The 25494-nt window shown below is 54.4% G+C and overlaps 1 protein-coding gene across 2 annotated transcripts; it reads right to left on the minus strand.

The window, feature by feature from the left end:
• Positions 1 to 13206: 13206 nt before the first annotated feature.
• Positions 13207 to 20219, minus strand: LOC100087922 (RNA-binding protein 3-like). 2 transcript variants are annotated; one of them, XR_003760429.2, is made up of 8 exons: positions 20111 to 20219; positions 19222 to 19339; positions 19010 to 19116; positions 17034 to 17139; positions 16863 to 16944; positions 16708 to 16778; positions 13810 to 13888; positions 13207 to 13371 (listed from the first exon to the last, which is right to left on the minus strand). XR_003760429.2 is itself a non-coding variant. In XM_029067087.2 (7 exons), the coding sequence occupies exons 2-6, from the start codon at positions 19319 to 19321 to the stop codon at positions 16718 to 16720; spliced, it is 456 nt and encodes a 151-aa protein (XP_028922920.1). In that variant the 5' UTR covers positions 19322 to 19339; positions 20111 to 20219; the 3' UTR covers positions 15553 to 16325; positions 16708 to 16717. The 2 variants fall into 2 exon arrangements, 1 of the variants encoding a protein (XP_028922920.1); XM_029067087.2 differs by lacking the exons at positions 13207 to 13371; positions 13810 to 13888 and adding an exon at positions 15553 to 16325.
• Positions 20220 to 25494: the final 5275 nt, after the last annotated feature.

Genomic DNA, 25494 nt, shown 5'->3' on the forward strand with positions numbered 1-25494 from the left:
ATTTTACAGATGAGAGAACTGAGGCACAGAGAGGCTAAGTGACTTGCCCACGGTCACACGGTTGACAAGTGGCAGGGCAGGGATTCGAACCCAGGAAGCCCTACTGAACTCCCCATCGCTAATGGGGTAAAGCAGGGACTGGACGGCCCACTCCTGCTCAATTTATCTTATGCACCCGAGACCCGGATGCGGGTATTAGCATGCCCTTCGATACCCTGCGAAAACTCTTTCGACAAAAGACTGGGACCATCAGCAAAAGTTCTAGATAACAGTATTCAAGAATACCTGTATGGAGGTGACTGCTCTAAAGGCCCACGCCCAGAAAGACAGGCAAATATCAGTAAACCGCTTCACCAAGTTAGCCCTGTGCTACTGCCTGACGATTTTTTTTCAATTAAAAATGTATATAATTGTGGTATTTGTTAAGTACTTTATGTGCCAAGGGTAAGGGTAGGTACAATCAGACCTGACAAAGTCAGTGCTTAACAAATACCAACATTATTATTATTAAGTCATTGCCCTACCTGGGGCTCACAGTCTCAGGAGGAGAGAGGACAGATGAGAAACCTGAAGCACCAAGAAATGAAGTGACCTGCCCAAGGTCACCTAACAGGCAAGTGGAGGATCTGGGATTAGAACCCAGGTCTCTTAACTCCCGCCTGGGTGTTCTTCCCACTGAGCCGAGCTGCTTCGCCTTCAGATCCAACATAGAGCACCGGCTCTTTCTCCTCTCCTTTCAAACATGCTCAATTCTCCCTGATTCTAGTAGATGGAAATAGTTTTATGTTCATCTCCACCATTAGAGTCCAACTTGTAGAGGTGATTTGTCCCTTTTTTTAAAAAAAATAGTGCTTAAGCGCTTACTACGTGCTATGCACTGTGCTAGGGCTGGGGTAGATACAAGATAATCAGGTTACAATAGTAATTGTGGTATTTATTAAGTGCATACCATGTGCCAAGCACTATACTAAGAGCTGGGGGAAGTTAATCAGGTCCCAAATGGGGCTCGCAGTCTAAATAAGAGGGAGAACGAGTATTGAATCTCCACTGAATAATAATAATGGTGGTATGTGTTAAGCGCTTACTATGTGCAAAGCACTGTTCTAAATGCTGGGGGGATACAAGGTGATCACGTGGGACAACCTGATGACCCTGTATCTCCCCCAGCGCTTACAACAGTGCTCTGCACATAGTAAGCGCTTAACAAATGCCAACATTATTATCAGGTTGTCCCATGTGGGGCTCACAGTTTTAATCCCCATTTTACAGATGAGGTAACTGAGGCACAGAGAAGTGAAGTGACTTGCCCGAAGTCACACAGCTGGCAAGGGGCAAAGCCGGGAATAGAGCCCATGACCTCTGACTCCCCAGTCCGGGCTCTTTCCACTGAGCCACACTGCTTCTCTATTTTACAGATGAGCCTCAGGTTATCCCACATGAAATCTAAATTTAGGAAGGAGGTATTCATCCCCACTTTGCAGATGAGTTAACTGAGGCACAGAGAAGTGAAGTGAATTGCCCAAGGTCACACGGCAGACAAGCTATTAGCACGTGGTCATCTGACTCCCGGAAGCAGCATGGCCTAGTTGACCGAGCAAGGGCCTGGGAGTCCAGAAGGTCATGTACTTGTCTGTATCTCAGTTACCTCTTCTGTGAAATGGGGATTAAGACTGTGAGTCCCATGTGGGACAGGGACCGTGTCCAACGTGATTAGCTTGTATCTACCCTACCGTTTAGAACAGTGCCTGGCACATAGTAACCACTTAACCAATTACATTTTTTAAAAAAAGGGTAATGGGAAGGCTAAGTGGAGGAGTGGGTGGACGAGAGAAGACGAGAAATTCCTTTTGGACCAAGTGAGTGTAAGGTACCGGCGGGTCATCCAAGTGGACGTGTCCTGGAGGCAGGAGGAAATGTGAGATGAGATGGCGGGTGGGGAAGGGGAACTCATCTGCTCCCCCTCCCCTTTTTGTGGGGGGTCCCACCAACCTCTGCCCCGGGTCCTCAGCCCTTCCCCTCGGAAAAGGACTGTTCCTTGGTGGTTCAACCCAACTCTAATCCCCTGAGAGACTCCCTCTGCCCCAAGAGGCCTCAGACGTCCCCTGGAGTCCTGGGGATGGCCATTCATTCAGTAGTATTTATTGAGTGCTTACTATGTGCAGAGCACTGTACTAAGCGCTTGGAATGTACAATTTGGCAACAGAGACAATCCCTGCCCAATGACGGGCTCACAGTCTAATCGGGGGAGACAGACGGCAGAGCAAAACAGAACGAAACAAAAACAAGACATTATCACGATACATAGAATCAAGGGGATGTACACCTCATTAACAAAATAAATAACAAAATAAATAGGGTAATAAAAATATATACAAATGAGCACAGTGCTAAGGGGAAGGGGGAAGAGCAGAGGGAAAGGGGTTCAGCTGAGGGGAAGGGGGAGGAGCAGAGGGGGAGGAGCAGAGGGCGGAGGGGGAGCAACGGGAAAAGGGGGTAGCTCAGTCTGGGAAGGCCTCTTGGAGGAAGTGAGCTCTCAGTAGGGCTTTGAAGAGGGGAAGAGAGTTAGTTTGGCTATTCGCCACACGCCCCAGAGGGTCTGCGTGGAATGACCACTTAGGCCTGCGCTTTGGACTGACAGATCGGGGGGTCTACTGATACGGGGGAACCCCTGCCCCCAGCCAGACAGTCTCTCTGGAGACCCAGACCTGAATGTTCCCCGGGCGACACCCTCCTGGCGACAGACCGGGCAGCAACAGTGAAATCCTGATCGGCGGACAGGTCAAACAGAGTCCGTGGCGCTGGTAGCAGGGGCTCTTAGGCTCCGGAGCAAATGAGAGGGCTACAAAACCGTGAGGCTGTCCGGTCCAGCCTCCTGAATGGGCCGGAGAGACCGGGGACTCCCCAGCTGCCACATCTGATCCCTGGGGCAGTTCCAGCAGGGTCGCTGCCATCTGGGTGACAGGATCAAAACAAACACGTCTTGGAACAAAAGTCAGTCTCCTGTCATTATTGCTACTAAGCTCACGTCACTTCTCGGCCGGGAGAACGAGGGGAACGAAAAGCATTGGCAGTGGGGGCGGGCGGCGGTGTGGGAGGCCTGTGGGGTGACCGCCTGAGACTGAAAGAGGGTAGTCGAAGGCCTGGGAGAGTGGGATGGGGCGGGCGCAGTGGAATATTTCCAGGGTGGAGAACACCATCTCATCTGTCTCACTGCTGACCTCTTGCCCACGTCCTCCCTCTGGCTTGGAACTCCCTCCCTCCCTCCCTCCCTCCTAATATCTGACAGAACATCACTCTCCCCACCTTCAAAGCCCTACTAAAATCACATCCAAGAGGCCTCCCCTGACGAGGCCCTCGTTTCTCCTATTCACCCTCCCTTCTACTTTCCCTAGGTGCTTGGATCTGTACCCCTCAAGCACTTGATATTCACCCCACTCTCAGCCCACGGCATTTACGTACCTCTCTTAGATTCTCCCATTCCCCCATCGATACCTTTTAAAATGTTTGTGTCCCCTCAACTATGAGCCGCTCGTGGGCAGGAAACAATACGGTTGATTGATTGTTTGAAACAAGGCTACCAACTTTACTCTATGGTTATCATTATTATTGTTTAATTATTAATAATAATTATAATAATAATTGTGGTATTTGTTAGGTGCTTACTATGTGCCAAGCACTGTTCTATTCACTGGGGTAGATACAAGGATCTTGTACCTAGTTCTCTCCCAAACGTCTAGTACAGTGCTTGGCACTCATTAAGCACTCAGTAAACACCGCCGATTGATGGATTGACGTGCTGCAGACATACCAGCCTAGCGCCCTGCTGTCACAAAGGGAGGGGCTCTTTGAGCCAAAGTTGAGAGAATACGGATTCTCAGAGGCGAAACTGAAGCCAGCATCGGCTGTGGCAGCCAACATGGCAGTTGTTAAGTGCTTACTACGTGTCAGGCACTGTTCTAAGTGCTGAAGTAGATACCAGTTAATCAGGTTGGACGTGGGGCTCACAGTCTTAACTCCCATTTTACAGATGAGGAAACTGAGGCCGAGAGAAGTCAAGCGACTAGCCCGAGGTCGCACAGCAATCAGGTGGCGGAGCCGGGACTAGAACCCAGGTCCTTCTGACTCTCAGGCCTGTGCTCTTTCCACTAGGTCATTTTAGTGCCATTGTTCTTGTCTGTCCGTCTCCCCCGATTAGACTGTAAGCCCGTCAAACGGCAGGGACTGTCTCTATCTGTTGCCGACTTGTTCATCCCAAGCGCTTAGTACAGTGCTCTGCACATAGTAAGCGCTCAATAAATACTATTGAATGAATGAATGAATGAAAGGTCAGAGGATCTGCAGGCACCCTCGACGTGGTGGGACATACTATCGCTATAGATCCCCACCCCCCGCAGCCCCCAGAGACGTTGCGCCTTGGCGATTTCATCTTCCTCCAGTCCCCCATCAGTAGAAAAGACAACCACAGCAGCAAAACCGCCTTGACCCAAGCAGTCGGGACCCGAGAGGAGCACCGCGGCCTGCCAAGAGGGGATGGACTCGGCCAGAAGGAGAAGGAGCAGGTTGGGCCAAGACCCCTCTCCCAAGATACCGCCTAACTGTCCCTCACCCTCGACTCTCCCGCCTCCGACCTCTCCCTGCCTCTCAACATCTGCCAGACTGTAGGTCGCCCCGCCTTCAACCTCTCAAAAACACCCACCGCCTCTGGGAAGCTTTCCCTGATTACTAAGTTGTGTCATAAGGCATGCTTTCAATAGCAATTCTGGGTTAGGATACAAAGAGGTTAATTTCGGCTCTCAATCAGCTTTCTCCCCTTCCTATCTGACCTCGCTTCTCTCTCACTACCATTCAACCCACCCACTTGGCTCTTTCGGCACCAACGTACTCACTGTGCCTCGCTCTCGTCTCTCTTGCAGTCAGTGTTTTGGCTCACGTCCGCCCTCCTGTCTGGAGCGCCTTCCCTCTTCATAGCCAACAATCACCCCTCTCCCGATCTTCAAAGCCCTTTTAAAATCACATTTCCAGGAAGTCTTCCCTGACTAATCTCTCATTCTCTTAACTCTAGTACCCCTTCCTTCTCCGACCCTATGCACTTGGGTCCCTAACCCGCTTAGCCCTTGGTTACCCACCCCACCCCCACAGCATTTAGGTACACATCCTTAAACTCTGTCGCTTCCTCTATTTACAGTTTATTTTAATGTCGGTCTCTCCTGCTAGACTGTAAGTTCCTCGAGGGCAGGAATCCCAGGTACAACCTCTCTCCTCCTCTTCTAAGCACTTAGCGCTGTGCTCTGCACACAGCGAGCACTTGATAAATACCACTGATGGATAGGGAGTACCGATCTGACTACCAACGTGCATAGCGTCTGGACAACGGAGTACTGCAGCCAGCTAGATTTGGGAGTCATCCGTCCCCGTAAAGGTGCCAGCTAAAGTGGTGGGAACAACTAACTCCCCAAGGAAGGATCGCTATGGTGAGAAGAGTACGGGAGGCCCAAAGGAGAGACATCCGCAGTTTGGGGGTGAGAGGTGGAGGAAGAGCCTGTGAAACCTAGACTGAGCAGGAGCAGCCAGAGAGGCAGAAGAAGAGCCAATAGGGAACTGTTTCACGGTGGACCTGGGCGCCAGCTACCCCGAGGTCAAAATAATAATGTCGGCATTTGTTAAGCGCTTACTATGTGCAGAGCACTGTTCTAAGCGCTGGGGTAGATACAGGGTAATCAGATTGTCCCACGTGAGGCTCACAATTAATCCCCATTTGACAGATGAGGTACCTGAGGCACAGAGAAGTTAAGTGACTTGCCCAGAGTCACACAGCTGACGAATAGCAGAGTCAGGATTCGAACCCATGACCTCCGACTCCCAAGCCCAGGCTCTTTCCACTAAGCCACGCTGCTTCTCAAAATGCCACCTGTGATGTAACCTCTCTGGCCAGAGGGGACGAGGTGGGAAGATAGGTGCCCCTCACCTCCATGCCGACCCAATAAGGTATGGGATGGGGGTGGTGAAAGGGGAGGAAATTGAACAGGACAGAAGTTGGGACCACCCAAACCACAGGTAATAAATACCCATCACCTCGGACGTGCTGGTCTCGCTGAGGATCGAGACGCGCAACGATAGCTGCAGCTGCCCACGTCTTTCCCCTGCCCAGAGCACCAGACACCCATTCTGCCACCAGGACCAACGCACAGAGAGAGGGGTCGCAGGATGGGTGAGTGTAACGCATAAGTGGATTTAATGCATAAGTGGGTAACGCATAAGTGAGTGTACCGCATAAGTAAGTCTAATGCATAAGTGGGTCCAACGAATAAGTGGATTGAACGTCTAAGTGGACTCCTCCCGAGTGGGGTGCGCACATGGTGGGAGCTAGCCACCTCACCAAGAGCGAGTAGCACATAAGTGAACTTAATGCATAAGTGGGTTTTAACGTACAAGTGGGTCTAACGCATAAGTGGATTTAACGCATAAGTGGATTCCTCCTGAATGGGCGCGCACATGGTGGGAACTAGCCGCCTCACCACGAATGAGTTCCGCCTGGGAGAGTCCGGGTGTCTGGCCACATGCGAGTAACATACGAGTGTTTTCCTCCCATTAGGGAAGCTCTAACACCACATTCCTCCCATTAGGGAAGCTCTAACACCATAATCCTCCCAGAAGGGAAGCTCTAACACCATATTCCTCCCAAAAGGGAAGGCCGATTTGTTGCGTCTGAATAACTAAATTCAATTCGACCCGCGGAATAAATTTTATACAATACTCAGGCTTTCCATCCCCGGCCTCTGTCTCTCGCCGCGCCGATTCTGAACGAATCCGTCCCCGGCGACGGGTGACAGGAACTGTGTCAGTAAAACCAAGGTTGGTGTTTCCAGGAAAAGCCTGGAAAAGCCGGTGATCCACAGTGAAAATAACTTGCTTTCTGAATTGAGGTTGGGAGACCAAGCTGCTTTCCATTCTCACCTTGGGGCTGCACTCCTTCCCACTTCCTCCTCAAGGCACCTCCTCCAGGAAGCCCTTCCAGACCAGCCCCACTGCCATCCTTCCACGACTTCCCCAGGGCCTGTCATATTAAACAGTTTGTGTTCACGGTTGTGCCTGCCACTCGTGTGCAGTCTCCTCTCCGCACCGTCCCCTTCCACAGAGTCTCCTTCGAGAGCAAGCTCAAGGCAGGAAGCTGACAGCCTAACCACCATCCTTCCATTCTCTGCTTCCTCCCACTTGGAAATTCTTTTGTATTTCTTCCCCGTTTCATTGTGAGCTCCGCCGGGGGCGGGGATTGAGTCTACTTCCTCTGATGCAGGCATCCAGTGTCGCCTCCTCCCACCCGCCCGGCGCCGGGGCGCTTGGGGCATTCGGCGCTAGGCCCACGACAAGGGCTCGGGAAATCAATCGATCCATCGATGGTATTCATTGAGCTCTTACCATGTGCAGGGCAGTGTGTTAAGCACTTGGGAGAGAAGAATACAACAGAGTGGGTATAGACATTCCCTGCCCACAGTGAGCTTACAGTCCAGAGCGGGAAACAGACGATATAAATAAATTGCAACTATATACATAAGTGGGGTCGGGGGGGAAGGGGCAGAGGGAGGGGTGAATACCAAGTGCCCAAAAGGTTCAGATCGATCCGACTGCATAGACGACGCATTGGGTGAATACCGCTGATGGCTTAGCCCAATCACCTCCTCCCTCCCCATCGCCCTTCCTGTCCCCTGGCTACCTGCAATGGACATCCGGCAACTCGGGCGCTCGGCCCGGATTCTCCTGTAATTACTTGAGGGCAAAGTCTGGGTCAAAAGCACCCAGTGCCATGCGGGGGGCTTGTGGGAAGCTGCTCAAGTGCTCAAGCCAGGGGTCTCCCCACATTATACAAAAACAAATGAACTCACAGTTTACAGGCCATCCACCCACCCAAACATCGAGTTTGAGTGCCTGAGTGCAGTGCATTGCATGAAGCGCAGTGAGAACATACCAGAACATACCAGAATGGTAAATCATGACCCTTCCCCTCAAAGAGATGACATTCTCATGGTGGGTGGGGTGCTGGGACACGGAGACCGATGGATAGCGTGGCCTAAAGTGAACCTAGAAATACTATTCTAGTGAAAATACAACAGCAAAGTACATGGGATTTAAGGCACTCGGTCAGCTCTCTCCCTCCTGCCGTATCTCACTGACCTCCTACCACCCAGCCCTCACACTTTTCCTCCTCTAACTCCACCTTACTCTGTTCCTTGGTCTCACCTATCCCGTCGCCACTCCCTTTCCCACTTCCTCCCTCGGGGCTCTAACTCCCTCCTGCTTCAAGGACCACGATTATTATATCTAACAGTTCACCACACTCCCCACCTTCAAAACCCTCCCAAAATCACATCCCCTCCAAGAGGTTTTCTCTAAGCCTTCATTTCCCCTATCCATGAGAGAAGCAGCGTGGCTTAGTGGAAAGAGCACGGTTTTGGGAGTCAGAGGACATGAGTTCTAATCCCAGCTCCGCCACTCATCTTGGGCAAGCCACTTTCCTTCTCTGTGCCTCAGCTACCTCATCTGTAAAATGGTGACTAAGACTGTGAGCCCCACGTGGGACAACCCAGTGACCCTGTATCTACCCCAGTGCTTAGAACAGTGCTTGCCACATAGTAAATGCTTAAATACCGTAATTATTATTATCTGTGTCTGACAGTGCTTGGCCCATAGTAAGTGGTCAAGAAATACGATGGATTGATCCACCCACCCCTCTGCATCACCTATGCACTTGGCTGTGGATCCCTTAGGCACTTCACCCCACCGAGCTTACGTACACATCTTTATATACTCTACTTCCCCTATTTGTAATTTATACACTTCGCTCGGCTGCTGGGTCGTTTTTCTGAAAAAACTGTCACATCCCCCCACCTCCTCAAACACCTTCGGTGGTTGCCCATCCACCTCCACATCAAACTCCTTACCGTCGGTTTTAAAGCTCTCACCTTACCCCCTCCTACCTTACCTCCTTTGACTTCCTAATACAACCCAGCCCTCGCATTTCACTCCTCTTATGCCAACCTACTCACTGTAACGCGAGTTCATCTGTCTCGCCATTGCCCCCTTGCCCAGGTCCTCCCATTGGCCTGGAACTTCCGCTTCCTTCCTTATACACCAGACCACCACCCCTCTTCCCACTTTCAAAGTCTTATTAAAATCACATCTCCAAGAGGCCATCCCCAATTAAACCTTCATTTCCTCTACCCCCTCTCCCTTCTCCATCACCACTGCAGTTGGATTCACTCCATTCTCAACACACCATAGATATCTGTAAGTTATTTATAATACTTTTATTTATATCCACGTCTGCCACCCCTTCTAGACTGAAAGCTGCTGGTGGGCAGGGAACGAGTCTGCCACCATCTGTTATAAGATACTCTCCCAAGCACTTAGCGCAGTGCTTGGCCCACACTGAGCACTCAATAAACGATTGATTATCCATCTCCCCCAATAGACTATAAGGTTCTTGTGGGCAGCGATCCATTTTACTGTGCCCTACACATAGAAAACGCACAATAGATACCTTTAATTGACTAAGTGCTAAAGTAGCCAAAGGAAGGACTTAGCTGGAAGGTGGCAGGGGAATCGGGGAATGCCTCCTGGAGGAGGTGTTTTTGAGGCTTTTGAAGCTCCCAGCCCTGTCCCGAGAGCTCCTTACGTGGTACGGTGCAGCGTGCCACCCCTCTGCCTTCCCCCTCCACAACTCACTGGGGCGGCCATCCACACCCATTCCCGCGGCTGCTGGATCCACTGGCCCGGCGCTCCAGCACAGTCCTGGGGGAGGACACCCACCCACGAGTCCAAGAGGTTGCTCGACCCACAGCTGGCTGACCTCTGCCCTCCCGATCCCAGCCTCCATTCCCGTATGCACTCGGGGATCAACCCCACCCAAGGGGCAGTGGGGTGGGGGCAGGGAGGACAAGCCCAACGTGCTGTTGGGGAACCTCCTCCCCCTTCTCACAGTAACCCTGCTCTGTAGAGCCAACTCGTAATGCCCCTTCTCCCGTCTCTCCCCCCGCTACAGCCGGCCAAGCTGAGGTCCGGGCTTCTTCATCCTAGGGAGTCTGTCAAGATCTGGGAACTGCCTTTCTGGTTAGAATAATAATAATAATAATAATGGCATTTAAGTACTACATGCCAGACACTGTAGAAGCAAATTGGGTTGGACACACTCCCTGGCCCCTGTAGGCCTCACAGTCTCGATCCCCATTTTAGAAATGAGGGAACTGAGGCCCAGAGAAATGAAGTGACTTGCCCAAGGCCACCCAGCGTGGCTCAGTGGAAAGAGCACGGGCTTTGGAATCAGAGGTCATGGGTTCGAATCCCCGCTCTGCCTCTTGTCAGCTATGTGACTGTGGGCAAGTCACTTCACTTCTCTGGGCCTCAGTTACCTCATCTGTAAAATGGGGATTAAGACTGTGAGCCCCACTTGGGACAACCCGATTCCTGTGTCTACGCCAGCGCTTAGAACAGTGCTCTGCACATAGAAAGCGCTTAACAAATACCAAGATTATTATTATTATAATAAATGGCAGAGTGGAATTAGAACTCACGACATTCTGATTTCCAGGCCCCTCCACCATGCCATGCTGCTTCTCCAGCCCAACAAGGGAGCCCTGCCTCAAGCTTGTCCCCCTTCCAGTCCCCAGCCCAAAGCAAAATGCTCGATAGCACTGATTGCCTGTTCCTCCCAATAGGATTTGAGCACATACTCTGTGCAAAGCACAGCACCAAGTGTTTGGGGGAGATTACAACAGAGACCTACTCACTGTACCTCCATCTCCCATCTCCTCTATTTCACACTCCACCCCCCGGAGCCACATCCTACTTTCAGCCTGGATTCCCATTATATCTGAGCCCTCTAGACCGTAGACGGCAGGGAACGTGGTTATCAGCTCTAATAATAATAATAATGTTGGTATTTGTTAAGCACTTACTATGTGCCGAGCACTGTTCTAAGCGCTGGGGTAGACACAGGGGAATCAGGTTGTCCCACGTGGGGCTCACAGTCTCCTAGTACACCATCCATAAATTTGATTGAGAAAGCAACTGACAGAGCACTACTCTCCCTCCCTTTAAAGCTTTGTAAAAATTACATCTCCTCCAGTAAGGCCTTTCCCAACTAAGCTATTTATAGTATTTTTTCCTCATGGTACTTATTAACCACTCTAAGTACGGGGTAGACCCAAGGTCAGACCGGACACTGTCCACCCCTCATGGGACTCAGTTATTTCCTCTCTCCCCGTGTCACCTATGCACCTGGATCTGTACCCTTTAATTAAGCACATGCTACATGTTGAGCACTTTGCTAGATTCAAGAAAATCATGTCAGACAATCCTTGTCCCACATGGGGCTCCACAGTCCAAGTAGGAAGGAGAACAAGGATTGAATTCCCCTTTTACGGATGAGGAAACTGAGGCACAGAAGTTTAGTGACTTACCCAAGGTCACACAGCAGGCAAGTGGCAGAGCTGGGATTAGAACTCAGGTATTCCGACTCACAGGCCCAAACCCTTTCCAGTAGGACACGCTGCTCCGCTTCAAGCATCTGGTAGACGACCCATCTTCCATTTTCCGGCACTCACGCACCTATACCTCCACTGTTTTGTCTGTTTTCCCCTCCGGACTCTAAGGTCTTTACTGATGTTTACTAATGCTTTGGTATCATACGCTTCCTAGTGCTTGGAACAATGTTCTGCACAATTAGTGCTCAATAAATGCCACTGACAGATCAATAATGGGGAGAGGGTTAATGATCGACGTCACTTAACGAGCGCTGTACCAAGCCCTTAGGAGAGCACAAGACATGGCGGACCAGTTCCCTGCTACGTGCTTAGAGTCAAGGCGGGGGAGAGAGACACGAAGAGGATGAGTTTGACGAGGGAGAGAATTCATCGCTGGCACTTTCATCGAGGGGTTATCGGGTACAGGGCACTGTATTAAGTGCTTGGTTGAATACCGTATAACAGATGTGGTAGCCACATTCCCTGTCCACGACAAGCCTATAGTCTACAGGACAGAAGGGTTCTGGACATGTCGTGGAGATAGCGGAGAGGATCCGGTGACCAAGTGCCCATCAAGGTTAATGCCAGGTCGCAGATGAGGCTGGCAGGGAGTCACGTAGCGCCTGCCTTCCCTGGCACTCCCCCACTATAATAGCACTGGACCTGGAAGAGAGGGGGAGGAGGCTGTCCCCCAAGGGAGGATAAGAGAACCGACGAGGGTCCCTTGCCCCCAGGGGCCTGCTGGGTCTTAACTTTCCCCTGCCAACCCAGAGCAGGGGTTCACGGTGGACTTGGATTTCACCCTTTTCACTCCTCTCAGCCCCCCGCAGCACTTCTGTACATAGCCACACCTTAAACCTAGATCAAAGTCTGTCTCCCCCTCTGCACCCTATGAGTGGTGCGGGCAGGGTGCGAGTCTACCAGTTATACTGTACTCTCCCCAGAGCTTAACTGCACTGCTCAGTAAATACCACTGATTGACAGTGACCAGAGCCATTGGGGCGACTCAACAGTACAAGTGCTTACTGTGCGCACTGCACTCTACCCTTGACCTCCCCTCAGCTAAGCCCCCTTTTCCCCTCCTTTCCCACTGCTCCTCCCCCCTCTCCCTTCCCCCTCAGCACTACGCTCGTCCACTCATTTGTATATATTTTTATTACCCTATTTATTTTGTTAATGCGATGGGTACATCTCCTTGATTCTATTTATTGCTATTGCTTTTGTCTGTCTGTCTCCCCAGACTAGACTGTAAGCCCGTCTATGGGCAGGGACTATCTGTTGCCGATTTGTACATACCAAGCGCTCAGTACAGGCTCTGCACCTAGTAAGCACTCAATAAATACTATTGAATAAATGGATGAATACTAAGCACTCAATGGAGTACAGTGATGGCGTCAGTAGACATTACCTGCCTGTAACGAGCCCACAGTCTACAGGGGGTGGAACCAAGTGCCGCTCCGGCTTCCCCCGACCCCACCCCCACCAGCAGCCCAGTGTCCACCCCGGGAACTGGAGCCTGCGGTCCCTCCCCTTAAGGGCCCGCGATCCCTTCTCTCCCCAATGAGGGCCAAGCGAGGGGGTGCCAGGGGAGGTGAAAGGGGTGGGGCCGCCTAAGGCCACCCACGCCCGGTCCAACGCCCTGCAGCCCCAAGCCCCCACCAGCCAGACTGCTTCCAAGTACACACTGGCATTGGCATTTACATTTTTTATTTGGCTATGTACACACCGAGGAACTCTCTCTGCTTTGCCGCTGAAAGGGCATCACGGGCACGCTGGATCCTGGAGCGGGAGAGGCGCCACAGCACCCTCAGTCCCTCACCTTCGAGCTGGGCCTTGGCGGCAGGTGGGATCAGCGCTGTCGGGAGAGAAAGATGCCAGTCACACACCCGGCTCCTTCAAGAGTCACGGACGGGGCAGCCGATCCCAGATGCACCGACGAGCTGGCCGAGAACCATCCCCCCAGGCCCGACGGCCCACCATGCCCAGTGGGTCGCGCCGGCCTGGCCTCTCCCAAGGCTGGGAGGATCCCCTCCTCTCACCCCTGCGACAGTTCCAGGCTGTCGGGTGCTTCCGCAATAGGGCAACCAGGGTACAGGGTGAGATGGGGCCTCTCTCGGTAGGCAGGGTGCTCACCCCACACCCACAGGTGAAGGTCGGGGGAAGGTCCCGAGGGAGTGGTGGTTGCAGATAGGGGTTCCCATTCAGGCCACGGCAAAACAATTCGCTCACCGATTCCGCACCCCTCCCTCCCTCCCCACCCTCTGCAGGGGATGTCACCAGTAACGGGCCGTACCTGGTCAAGAGGTCGTTCGTTTCCCGTTTTCCACAGGATTCGCCCATCTGTTTCAGAAAGAGATGCATACAGTCTTCACCTGTCAAAGCAAATTCAAGTCACTCCTCAGCAAGGAGGGATTTTGGCATCAATCCCCACCTCAGCCCCTCCCTCAGAGAAGGCAAAAGCTTGGCCACAATAAACGCGGCGTTCCAGAGCAGATCGATGTCACCAGTGCAGCCAGAGAACTTCCGAGAGTCGAATGACTCTCCGACCCCGGCCCCCACCTGCGCTGTCAGCCAGCTGGACCCTACTGGCCCCACGGCACGTGAAGAGGTCGCGTACGGGGACCGCCAGGCCCTTCTATCCAGCTGTCCCATCTCCACCGGTAGCCCAGAGTCAAGCCGGGCCAGGCTGAAAAGCTGCCCCCAAGCCAAGTGCTAAGCGAGCCTGGGCAGCAGAAACCCCCCAGCCCAGAATCCAACCCCACGGGCAGGACAGATTACTCCACCTCCCCAAAGAGCAATGCGACCTCGATGGGGAGGGCACTGTTGGCCAGCTCCAAGCAGTTCCGGGTCCGGACGGGATTAGTCCGAGTCAGAACGAGGGCACCAAGACCAAGCACCCCTCACGCCCATCAGGTGGGCCGATGAGCCGTTAAGAGCCGAGGAGGACAGAGCAGAAAGCGTTACCTCAGGTTTCAGAGCCATCCCGACCTAGGAGCTAGACTAGGGAGCTCTCACCTCCCTCGCTTAGTTGGGATGAGGGCGGCCTCCTGCAGCACTCTGGGTCTCCGAGGACGCCGGGTACCAGAGACTCGCCAACAACGCTCAATGACCCGGCTAGCTAGCTGCCAGCCCCCAGGAGCAGGCAGGCAGATTTGCCCGCCGGCACACCACAGGGCTCCGTGCGTCGCCTCGGAGAACCCGAAGGCAGCGCCGCCTCCCTAAGTCCTCATTTCCGCAAGCTGCCTCGGATACCAAATACCAGGTCCATCCTCGAACTGAGGACGGGAAGGCACAATCCCAAAGCCACGGCTCTCCGCTCACTGCCTCCCTGTCAAAATGGGGAAAGACTAGGGGTCTGGGAGACGCCGTCTAGTGCAGGCCCGCCCTACCGTGCGCCAGAGCTCGGCCGCTACCTTCCACCGGGCCCCGGCCACAGCGGACGGGGCCGGGCTGCTACACCTCAAGCAACGTCTTGATGGGAACGGGAACGTCTCAGGTTGGAATCCGCAGCTTCACAAGGCCCTGGGCGCTATCGCCCATCGGTCTAGTCACTGTGCCACAGCCTACCTTGACTAAATCCCCCCCCCCGGGGAGGACACCCAGACCATCTACCAAGCTGGAACCACTTACTACACAGGCAATGGCATCGTTCTGCTCTGTTTCATCGGTCCATCACAACCGGGAAGGTAACAGAAACGACGCAGGTGCCGTTAAACATCGGATTCGGGCGGAAGCCCGGGTCCTTCGGGTCAAAGCACCGAGCCCGCCAGAGGATCGTCTGACTCCGGCCGCAGGAGCCGACGGGCCGCTCAGAGCAACGGGTTAACCGGCCCTGAGGGTCGACAGGCGACCCACCGTCACTCTGGTGGGTCCTTCTCCCCCACCCCTTTCGGCAGCCACTTTAGCGACCGAGTCTTCCGGTTACTACTCCCTCCCTGGGCGCCACTTTCTCTTCCTTCCTCAGCCCTGCCCGGGCCGGTGGGGGCTCCGGCTGAGGACTGTGCTGTGCAAGGAAATGTCAATGTCGAGAGCAGAGTTCGTTTCAGAGTTCATCTTTTTAATAGGCTTCGTGAAGCCAGAAAACTGAGTACAGGAGTTCCTTAACCACTTCAAATACAATGGAGTATGCGTTTCTTTTCTCTTCCAGTAAAAAAAGGACAATATAAACAAACATTTTCAAGAACCTCTCATGGAAAGTTTGCAAATCTAGTCTGGGCAATTTGCATCGTACAATAAAAATACCTCTTTTTGGCCTAATGCAGCTCGAAAAAGCAAGCAGTTCTCTTTAGTCATATCAAAGGTGGTCTGCCTTTCCAATTCCCCCCTGGGCTGCATTCCTTCCTTGCCATACTAAAGGAATGGTAAAAACAAAAAACAAAAAAAAAGAGCCAAAAACAAAATAAAACCAAACCAAAGAAGCCCCAGATACACCACAGCTTAGTTCAGCTTGCGTGTATATGTGTGGGGGAAACGGGACCACACGACTATGCTAGGGAAAGGGGAGACGGAGCCCCCAACTACTTTGAAAGAGACCCGGATGGCAACGCCAAAGATTGCAACGGGGTTTAAATACTGCCTTTCCAAAATCATTTAACCCCTGGGGGAACAGACCTCTCTCACAGAGTCTGAAGGGGCAATGTTGAGGCGGAAGCTGCCAGTCTCTTTCGACGTTAACGGGTGAGATACTATAAAAGGGAAGGCCTAAGTAGATGTATTAAACAAGGTTTCGGCGAAGCTCCAAAAATCTTTATAAATACAGCCATTGGAAGGACGATCTTGAGTCAGGAAGGATTTTTAGTCGGTGTGCAGCTGAGGACAAGAAGCAGGTACAATCGTAAAGGCACTGAATGAAGAATATCGACACGATGCAGCAATTCACTCCCCTAGGTTAAGGTTAGCACGCTTCGGAGTCTTGGATCCCCCACCCCCACTCGGCGACGGGAGCGATACGGTCCCTCCGCTGGCAAGGATGTCCCAGAGTAAGATTTTTTGCCCCTCCGGTCCAAGCGCAAGTTAAAAGCATCCACATGCACGGACAGTGTTCAGAGAAAAATGGCTCACGGAACAAGAGACCTGCAGCACGATTAGACTGGCTCGTTAATGGTGGGTGCAACTGTAGGATGCTAAGCCACGAAACGTAATCTACCTGCAAAGCCAAGAGTGCAGTTGTGACCTCCCCAATTCGGCTTACCTTGGTTATCCTAGTTGTCATAGTTGTCTCTGTACGAACCACCGGAATAGCGGTCACCGTATCCTCCCTGACTGTTGGGGACAAATACACGCGTCACTCTACCGTCACAGCCACCTCGGCAGGCGCCCTTCCGATTCCTCACCAGCGCCATTTACCTGCCCCCGTAGTCCCTGGAGCCACCGTATCCTCCGCTCCGGTTGTCGTACCTGCCGCCGCCGTAACTCCTGTCGCCACCGCCTGCGGCGCAGAGAAACGTGTTTCGCGACAGCCCGAGGATCTCACGGCCAGCCACCCCTCCCGCCGCCGCCCGGGCCGAGCCCACTCACCTCTGGAGTAGCCTCGGCCTCGGCCCCGACCCCCGAAGGAGCCACCTCTGGAGCCTCGGGAAGATTTTCCTGCGTGGTCCACTCGGATCTGTCGGCCGTCCACGGACTGCGGAGACAAAAGGCGGTGAGCGGGTCACTGGGGAAAAGGCCTTGCGTAGGAAGCCCTTGAGGCTGTAGAAGCCAGCCGCTCCACCCCACCGTACGATCCATTACTTGGGAGGATAATCTCGACCCTCGGGAAGCTTGTGATCTAATGGGGAGAAGGGATGTCCAACGGTCAGACAGGCGCATAGTGGATTAGAGCACAGACCGGGGAGGCAGGTCAAGGGTTCTATCCCCAGCTCTGCCACTTGCCTGCCGTGTGGCTTTGGTCAAGTCAATTCACTGTGCCTGTCATCTCATCTGTAAAATGGGGATCGAGACTGAGTCCTGCGGGGAACAGGGACCGTGTCCAACCCCATTCGTCGTAGCCACCTCAATGCTTAGTAAATAAATAAAGTTGATATTTGTTAGGAACTTACTATGTGCAGAGCACTGTTCTAAGCGCTGGGGTAGACACAGGGGAATCAGGTTGTCCCACGTGGGGCTCACAGTCTTCATCCCCATTTTACAGATGAGGTAACTGAGGCACAGAGAAGTGAAGTGACTTGCCCAAGGTCACACAGCAGACAAGTGGCAGAGCTAGGATTCGAACCCATGACCTCGGACTCCAAAGCCCGTGCTCTTTCCACTGAGCCACGCTGCTTCTCAGGCGCTTAGTACAGCGCCTGAACCACAGTAAGCACTCAAATGCCAATCGTTACTGCTTGCAGAAGATATATGGAGATGTACTTGACCAAGCGCACAGGTGACAGAAGGGAGGGAGAACAGGGCAGGCACTGAGATTAAAATCAGGAAGGATTTCCTAGAAATGCACAAGTGAAATGGAGTTCCCGGAAAGAAACCTCTAGAGGTTTATGGGGAGATGTGCACAGAGTGACTTTGAAAGAGAATACACCAGGAAGCAGAGTGAAGTATGGTCTAAAGGGGGTGGGTGGGGGGAGAGAGAAGAAGGCAGACTAAACCGCAAGTGGGTTATGACAAGTGTTTGGACGAGTATGAGTTTCCATTGCGATGAAGGGGCAGACTGGAGATATTATGAAGATAAAAGCAGCGTGCCTGGGCTCGGGAGTCAGAGCTCGTGGGTTCTAATCCCAGCGCATATCAGCTGTGTGACTCCGAGCAGGTCATTTAATGCCTCAGTCACCTCATCTCTAAAATGGGGATCAAGTGAGTCCCACATGGGACAACCTGATTAACTTGCACCGACCCCAGCGCTTACGACCGTGCTCGGCCCATACCGAGTGCTTGATACCATCACTACTACTAGGAAGTAGAGCTGAGAAGCAGCAAGGCTCAGTGGAAAGAGGCCGGGCTTGGGAGTCGGAGGTCATGGGTTTGAATCCCAGCTCTGCCACCCGTCAGCCGCGTGACTCTGGGCAAGTCACTTCACTGTGCCTCAGTGACCTCATCTGTAAAAACGGGGATGAAGACGGAGCCCTACAGGGGACGGCCCGAGGACCTCCTACCTACCCCAGCGCTGAGAACGGTGCTCGGCACAGAGTAGGCGCTTAACCCGCACCAACGACGTTATTGTTATAAAGCGCCTAGCGACTGAGCGTGTCAAAAGAAGGGAAGGTACGAGGAGGACCGCAGACTCGCGGCATAAAAGCATCGACAACGGCACGCTGGGGGGAGCTCTGGCGGCACGGCATTAGGGACGACCGTCAGCCTTCATGGGGACAACCTGGTGACCCCAGCGCTTACAACAGCGCTCCGCACCTACTGAGCTTTTCACACACACCTAATTACCGGGCAGGGCCGGCGTCTACCTGTCCGTTGCTCCGCACCCAGTCGGCGCTCCCTAGATACTACCGCAGGTAGGACGACCGGCCCCTCTCCATCCCGGGGGGGGTGGGGTGTCGTGTCTCTCTCACCTCTCCGTTCATGGCCCTCATGGCGTCCGAGGCGTGCTCCGGGTTGGCGTAGGTGATGAAGCCGAAGCCCCGGGAGCGCTGGGTCTCTCGGTCCTTGATGACGACCACTGCGGGGAGGGGGCACGGACGGGGGAGGCCGTCAGGGGCCGGCGGAACCGCGGGGCGGGGGGAGGGAGGGAGGGAGGGAGAGAGGGGGAGGGGCGGCGGCCTACCCTCCGAGATGGGTCCGAAGCTGCAGAAGTGCTGCTCCAGGGCCTGCTCGTCCGTGTCGAAGTTGAGGCCCCCCACGAACAGCTTCCCCTCCTCGGACATGGCGGCCACGGGGTGGGTCTAAGGGGCGCGGGCGGAGGCGGACGTCAGCGCGCGCGACCCCCCCCCCCCCCAGTAGTAGGGGAGGGGACGGCGCGAGCGAGCGCGCGGACAGGCGCGAGGGCGGGCGGGGGCGCGCGCCCCCCTCCGCTAGAACGCGTTAGAGGCGCCCCCGCCGGCAGCATTATGGGATGGCCCGGCGCGCGGACAGGCGCCAAGGCGGGCGGGGGCGCGCGCCCCCCCCCCCCCCGCCCGTATTATGGGATGGGCCGGCGCGCGGACAGGCGCCAAAGCGGACGGGGGGCGCGCCGCCCCCCCGCCCGACAATATTATGGAAGGGGACGGCGCGAGCGCGCGCTCCCCCCCCTCCCGCCAGAACCAGTTGGAACCGCCCCCGCCGGCAGTATTATGGGATGGGTGGACGGGGTCCCCCCCCCCCCCCGCCGACGACAGTGTTATGGGAGGGAAGGGCGCGAGCGGGGTCGCGCGCCCCCCGCGGGAAAAAGCGGCTGGAGACGCCCCCGCCCGCCGCCATCTTGGCCCGCCCGCCATCGCCTCCACCGCGTGCCCCGAGCCGGAGGCGCGGGGCCGGCCCGCCGTGGCAAGATGGCGGCCGCCCCCGCGGGCCCGCCGGCCTCCGCCGCGTGCTGACAGGATCGCGCGCGCCGCCCGGCCGCGGACGCTCCCGGCCCCGAGAAGACCCTCCGCCGCGGTTCGTGGCCGGCCCCCGCTTCGGCCCGCGCCCCACTCGGACGGCTAAGCCCCTCCCCTCCCCCACGGCGGCCCACTCACCACACGGCGCGGACCCGACCGGACGGGACCTTCGAGCGGGGAAAATGCGGCCGAGGGGGCGCGGGCCCGGGCCTCATAAAGGGCGCGCGCCCGCCACGTCACCGGCCCCGCCCCCTGCGGCCCGCGCCGCCCACGCCCATTGGCGGTTGCTCCACGGGAGGGGGGGGGAGGGCGACCACTACGCATGCGTCCCGGAAGTGGGGCTCGGCGGCGGGGGGGGCGGGGGGGCGTTGTGCGTGCGCGTGCGCGAGCGCGAGCTTCGCGCCCTCCCTGTCCTCGTGAGGCCGCCTGGGTCCTTCCGCGCAACGGTTCCATCCGGGTCCTCGCTGTCCCGCCCCTCCCCCCTTCCCCCCCCCCCCCCCCCCCGTCAGCCCAAGGCCTCCACACGGGCGGCTTCATCATCATCATCATCATCGTCCTGGCATCATTATTAAGCGCCTACTATATTGTTGTTGGTATTTGTTAAGCGCTTGCCGTGTGCAGAGCACTGTTCTAAGCGCTGGAGGAGATCCAGGCTCATCAGACTGTCCCCCGTGAGGCTCCCAGTCTTCATCCCCATTTTCCAGATGAGGTCACTGAGGCCCAGAGAATAATAATAATACTAATAATGTTGGCATTTGTTAAGCGCTCACTATGTGCCGAGCACTGTTCTAAGCGCTGGGGGAGATACAGGGTGATCAGGTGGTCCCACGTGAGGCTCACAGTTAATCCCCATTTTACAGATGAGGTAACTGAGGCACTGAGAAGTGAAGTGACTGGCCCACAGTCACCCAGCTGACAAGTGGCAGAGTCGGGATTCGAACTCATGACCTCTGACTCCAAAGCCCGGGCTCTTTCCACTGAGCCACGCTGTGTGGCTTAGTGCCAAAAGCCTGAGTCCAGAGGTCGTGGGTTCTAATCCCGGCTCCGCCGTCTGTCAGCTGTGTGACTTTGGGCAAGTCACTTCACTTCTCGGTGCCTCGGTGACCTCATCTGTAAAATGGGGATTAAGAGTGTGAGCCTCACGTGGGGCAACCTGATGATCCCGTATCTCCCCCCAGCGCTTAGAACAGTGCTCGGCACATAGTAAGCGCTTAACAAATACCAACGTTATAAATCTTCGCCTCCACCTAATGCTCCCATCACTGTGGACAAGGCCACCACCCTTCCGGTGTCAAACTTCAGCGTTACGCTTGACTCCGTCATCGTGATAACAGAAGTTCTCAAGTTATGAATAAGAATAATGGTCTTTGTTCAGCGCTTACTATGTGCCAGGCACTGTACTGAGCGCTGGGGTGGATACAAGCAAATTGGGTTGGACGCAGTCCCTGTTCCGCAGAGCGGTGACAGTCTTAATCCACGTTTTACGGGTGAGGGAACCGAGGCACAGAGAAGTTAAGTGATTTGCCCAAGGTCACACAGCAGTTCAGTGGCGGAGCCGGGCTTGGAACCATCTGACTCCCAGGCCTGTGCTCTATCGACTCTGCCGGGCCGCTTCTCAAGTGTTAGGTGCCAACCACCGTACTAAGAGCTGGAGTAGGGGTAAGAGAAACGGAGGGGAAGAGACAAGGTAATCAGGTTGTAATAATAATGATAATGATGATATTTGTTGAGCGCTTACTTACTATGTGCCAAGCACTGTTCTAAGCGCTGGGGGGGATACAAGCTGATCAGGTTGTCCCACGTGGGGCTCACCGTCTTCATCCCCATTTTACAGATGAGGTCGCTGAGGCACAGAGAAGTCAAGTGACTTGCCCAAAGTCACACAGCTGATCAGTGGCGTAGCGGGGATCAGAACCCATGACCTCTGACTCCCAAGCCCGGGCTCTTTCCACCATGCCACGCTGCTTCTCATTTTCCATCATTCTATCTGTTAGTTATTTTAGTGTCCGTTTTCCCTGCTGTAGCACAAACTCCTTGAGGGCAGGGACCGTGGCTATTACCTGAAGCAGCGTGGCTCAGTGGAAAGAGCACGGGCTTGGGAGTCAGAGGTCATGAGTTCGAATCCCGGCTCTGCCACTTGTCAGCTGTGTGACTGGGGGCAAGTCACTTCACTTCTCTGTGCCTCAGTGACCTCATCTGTCAAATGGGGATTAACTGTGAGCCTCACGTGGGACAATCTGATTACCCTGTATCTACCCCAGCGCTTAGAACAGTGCTCAGCACATAGTATGCGCTTAACAAATACCAACATTATGATCACCTCTGTTGTTATGTTCTCCCAAGGGCCTAGTACAGTGCTCTCAAAACTATCAGTCAGTCCATGGTGCTTACTGTGTGCAGAGCACTGTACCAAGCACTTGAGAGAGTATAATCCAGTAGAGTTAGCCGATGCGATCCTTGGAATTGTACATTCCAAGCTCTTAGTACAGTGCTCTGCGCATGGTAAGCGCTCAATAAATAAATAAATTCTATTGAATGATCCTTGCCCGTAAAGAGTTTACAGTCTACGATTGGCTGCTTGAGGAAATGGAGGCGCAGAGGATGGGGATGACCCCAAGGTCACCCAACAGGCCAGTGGCAGATCAGGAACAAGAATCCAGAGCTCCTGACTTTCAGACCAGTCTGAGGACTTTCAGACCTCCTCCATCCCCTCTCTGACTCCTTTTGTGTCCTTGTTCCCCCGCCGCCCCCTCCCCTCATCGCCCCCCACCAGTGCCGGCGCCTCCCCCTCCCCTCCTGGAGGGGCACACGAGGTGACACCACTGACAGACAGGGGAAAGCAGGAGAGGATTTAGACCTTTACAGTCTCTGTGAATACATTCAAAGCCTTATTAAAAGCCATTCTCCTCCGAGAGGCCAACTAAGCCCTCATTTCCTCTTCTCCCAGTCGTTCTCGCACTTGGATCTGTACCCTTTATTCACCCCTCCCTCAGCCCCACAGCCCTTGTGTCCATAGCCGTAATTTATTCAATTTAATGTCTGTCTTCCCCTCTGTGCTGTAAACTCGATGTGGGCAGGGAACTTGTCTAACAACTCTTGTTATTTTGTATACTTGGTACACGGTAAGCGCTCAATAAATATGATTGAATACCAGGAACTGAACTTCTGCCTTGCCTCCGGCCTCCAGGGTCTGCAAGAAGAGAGACAGAGGTGCTCCCCCACCAAGGCCGGGTCGAGTGGCAGATGGGACAACACCCTCAGGGTAAATGCAGAGGGAGGGACTGGAGAGTGGCCTTTAACTGCAGCGCAGTGGCCCCTTAACCTTTTGTTAGGCTCCTTCCTGACCCTGTCTGGCTTCATCCTTCAGGGCCTGGGAGAAAGACTCTCTGGAAAAGGGTCCACACCTGAGCCCTGTGCCCTGAAACAATCTGTATATGCTGTGAGCCGGATTGGAAGAGGAGGAATGCCTCTGCCCCTCTGTCCCTCCTCCCTTCCACGTTCCCCCGTTCCCCCTACTTCCTCCCTCTGCTTTTCCCCCTTCCCCTCCCCACAGCACTTGTGCCTATTTGTATATATTATTTATTACTCTATTTAATTAATGATGTGTATATATCTACGATTCTGTTTATCTTGATGATATCGATGCCCGACTACTTGTTTTGTTTTGTCTGTCTCCCCCTTTTCGACTGTGAGCCTGTTGTTGGGCGGGGATTGTCTCCATCTGTTGCCGAATTGTCCATTCCAAGCGCTTAGTACAGTGCTCTGCACACTTTAAGGGCTCAATAAATACGATTGAATGAATGAAGAAGAGAAGCAGAGGAGTTACCCCTTGGTCAGTGTGAGCGGGGCATAGTGTGAGATTCAGAGGATCAGGGGCCGAGGGGGCGGCAGGAGGGATCAGGGGGCTGGGACCACCCCGGGGGGAGCTGCCTCAACTCTGCCTTCTGGATTGTAAACTCCTTGAGGGAAGGGGACTTCTCTGACTTGTTCCTGACTTGCTTCCTTTATTCACCACCACCCCCCCAACCCCCCAAGCCCCCCAGCACTTAGGTACTTATCTGTAATTTGTTTATATTATTGTCTGTCCTCCCCTCTAGACTGTGAGCTCATTGTGGGCACCGAAAATGTCTGTTATATTATGTTGTACTCTCCCAAGTACTTAACGCAGTGCTCTGCACATGGTAAGCGCTCAATAAATACAATTGATTGGGACAGGTGTCCTGCTTGCTGGTGTTGCATTCTCCCAAGCGCTTTGCACTCAGTAGGCACTCGGCACCTTTTGGTTAACTGATAAGGGGTGAGGCGGGTGGGCAGGGACTGGTCTGCCAATTGGTGATCCTGCATAGGGCTCAGCCCCAAGGGCCCGTGGGAGGGAAGTGGGAAAGGCTGAGGAGCCCCTTAGCTCAGGGGCTAGCTGGCTGGCAACGGGGCAAGGTTGGGGTTAACGATCGAGAGGCTGGAGCATCGGGGTCCCCTCGAGGGCCTCTCCTGTTCCAACTGGGGCCCAACCAATGGGTTCTCTTGGGCTGAAAGTCCCCTCGGGGAGTGCGTGGCGGTCTAGAGAGTTAGGGCTGCCCTCTTGCCGCCACCACCATCCCCCTAAGCTTCCCGTGGGCTCAGCCAGTGAGGCGACGAATGGCTGCTGAGGGCGATGGTTCCTGCCAGGAGGTGACCCCCCCCCCCCACTGCCGACTGTGATCAGGACGGTCCAGGAGGTGACCACTAACCCCACTGTGGCCAGGACGGTCCAGGAGACCACAGGCTAGCCCAGACAGTGCATACCGCGGCTGTTCTGGCTACCCTGGTCACGTGTTCTCGAACCGACCGCAGATGCGCTTGGTCATTCACCGGGTGGACGCCCAGGTCCGCTCGTGCTTCCGGGAAAAGGCCCCAGCACCTTCCGCCTTCGACTTCTGCCAGCCGGGAGAGGAAAGGGGGGAACCCCTGGGTTCCGAGTTTCCTCACCTCCACACTAGGGCCCCCATCCCCTAGGTCCTTGTGTCCTTCCCACTCCTCCCTTCCCCGGTAACACTTTCAACTCTGCTGTTTTCTCCTCCTCAATCAAAGAAAGATTGATTTTAATCTTTCTCTCCCTGCCCAGATTGTAGGTTCTTTGAGGGCCGGAGTGGCATCTGCTCACTCAAGTGTACTGTCCCAAGTGCTTAGTACAGAACTCTGCGCAAAGTAAGCTCTCGGTCATATTCCTGATCGACTGACTGATCAGAACCAATGTGGTCAGTCAATCATACTTCTGATTGAGCGATTGATGACAAGCCACGTGGTCAGTGGTGACCCGCAGTCTGCCCTTAGGAAGCCCACAGCCCCAGCCGATCCCCTGGGAGGGGAACATACCAACACTGGGACCGTGGCTCCGTGCGGGAGGGAGACTGAGGGTGCTGGGAGGGAGTCACTAACATGTCCCCCAACCCTCCCCTCCCCCTTGGCTGCTGTGGTGTCCTGTGGGAAGGACCCCAGACCAGAGACCACCGTCCTCCCGTCTTGTCCCCGATGTGCCTTGTCCA

This window comes from Ornithorhynchus anatinus, chromosome 6 (genome assembly GCF_004115215.2).
Source record: "Ornithorhynchus anatinus isolate Pmale09 chromosome 6, mOrnAna1.pri.v4, whole genome shotgun sequence".
Classification (NCBI taxonomy): Eukaryota; Metazoa; Chordata; class Mammalia; order Monotremata; family Ornithorhynchidae; genus Ornithorhynchus; species Ornithorhynchus anatinus.

What these genes read in the sequence shown, in the direction of transcription:
- LOC100087922 (XM_029067087.2), bottom strand. Translation starts at nt 19,321, where the DNA reads ATGTCCGAGGAGGGGAAGCTGTTCGTGGGGGGCCTCAACTTCGACACG. An exon ending in CTTCGGACCCATCTCGGAGG is followed by an intron (nt 19,117 to 19,221) that starts GTAGGCCGCCGC and finishes CCCTCCCCGCAG; the next exon opens with TGGTCGTCATCAAGGACCGA. An exon ending in AGGCCGAGGCTACTCCAGAG is followed by an intron (nt 16,945 to 17,033) that starts GTGAGTGGGCTC and finishes TCTGCGCCGCAG; the next exon opens with GCGGTGGCGACAGGAGTTAC.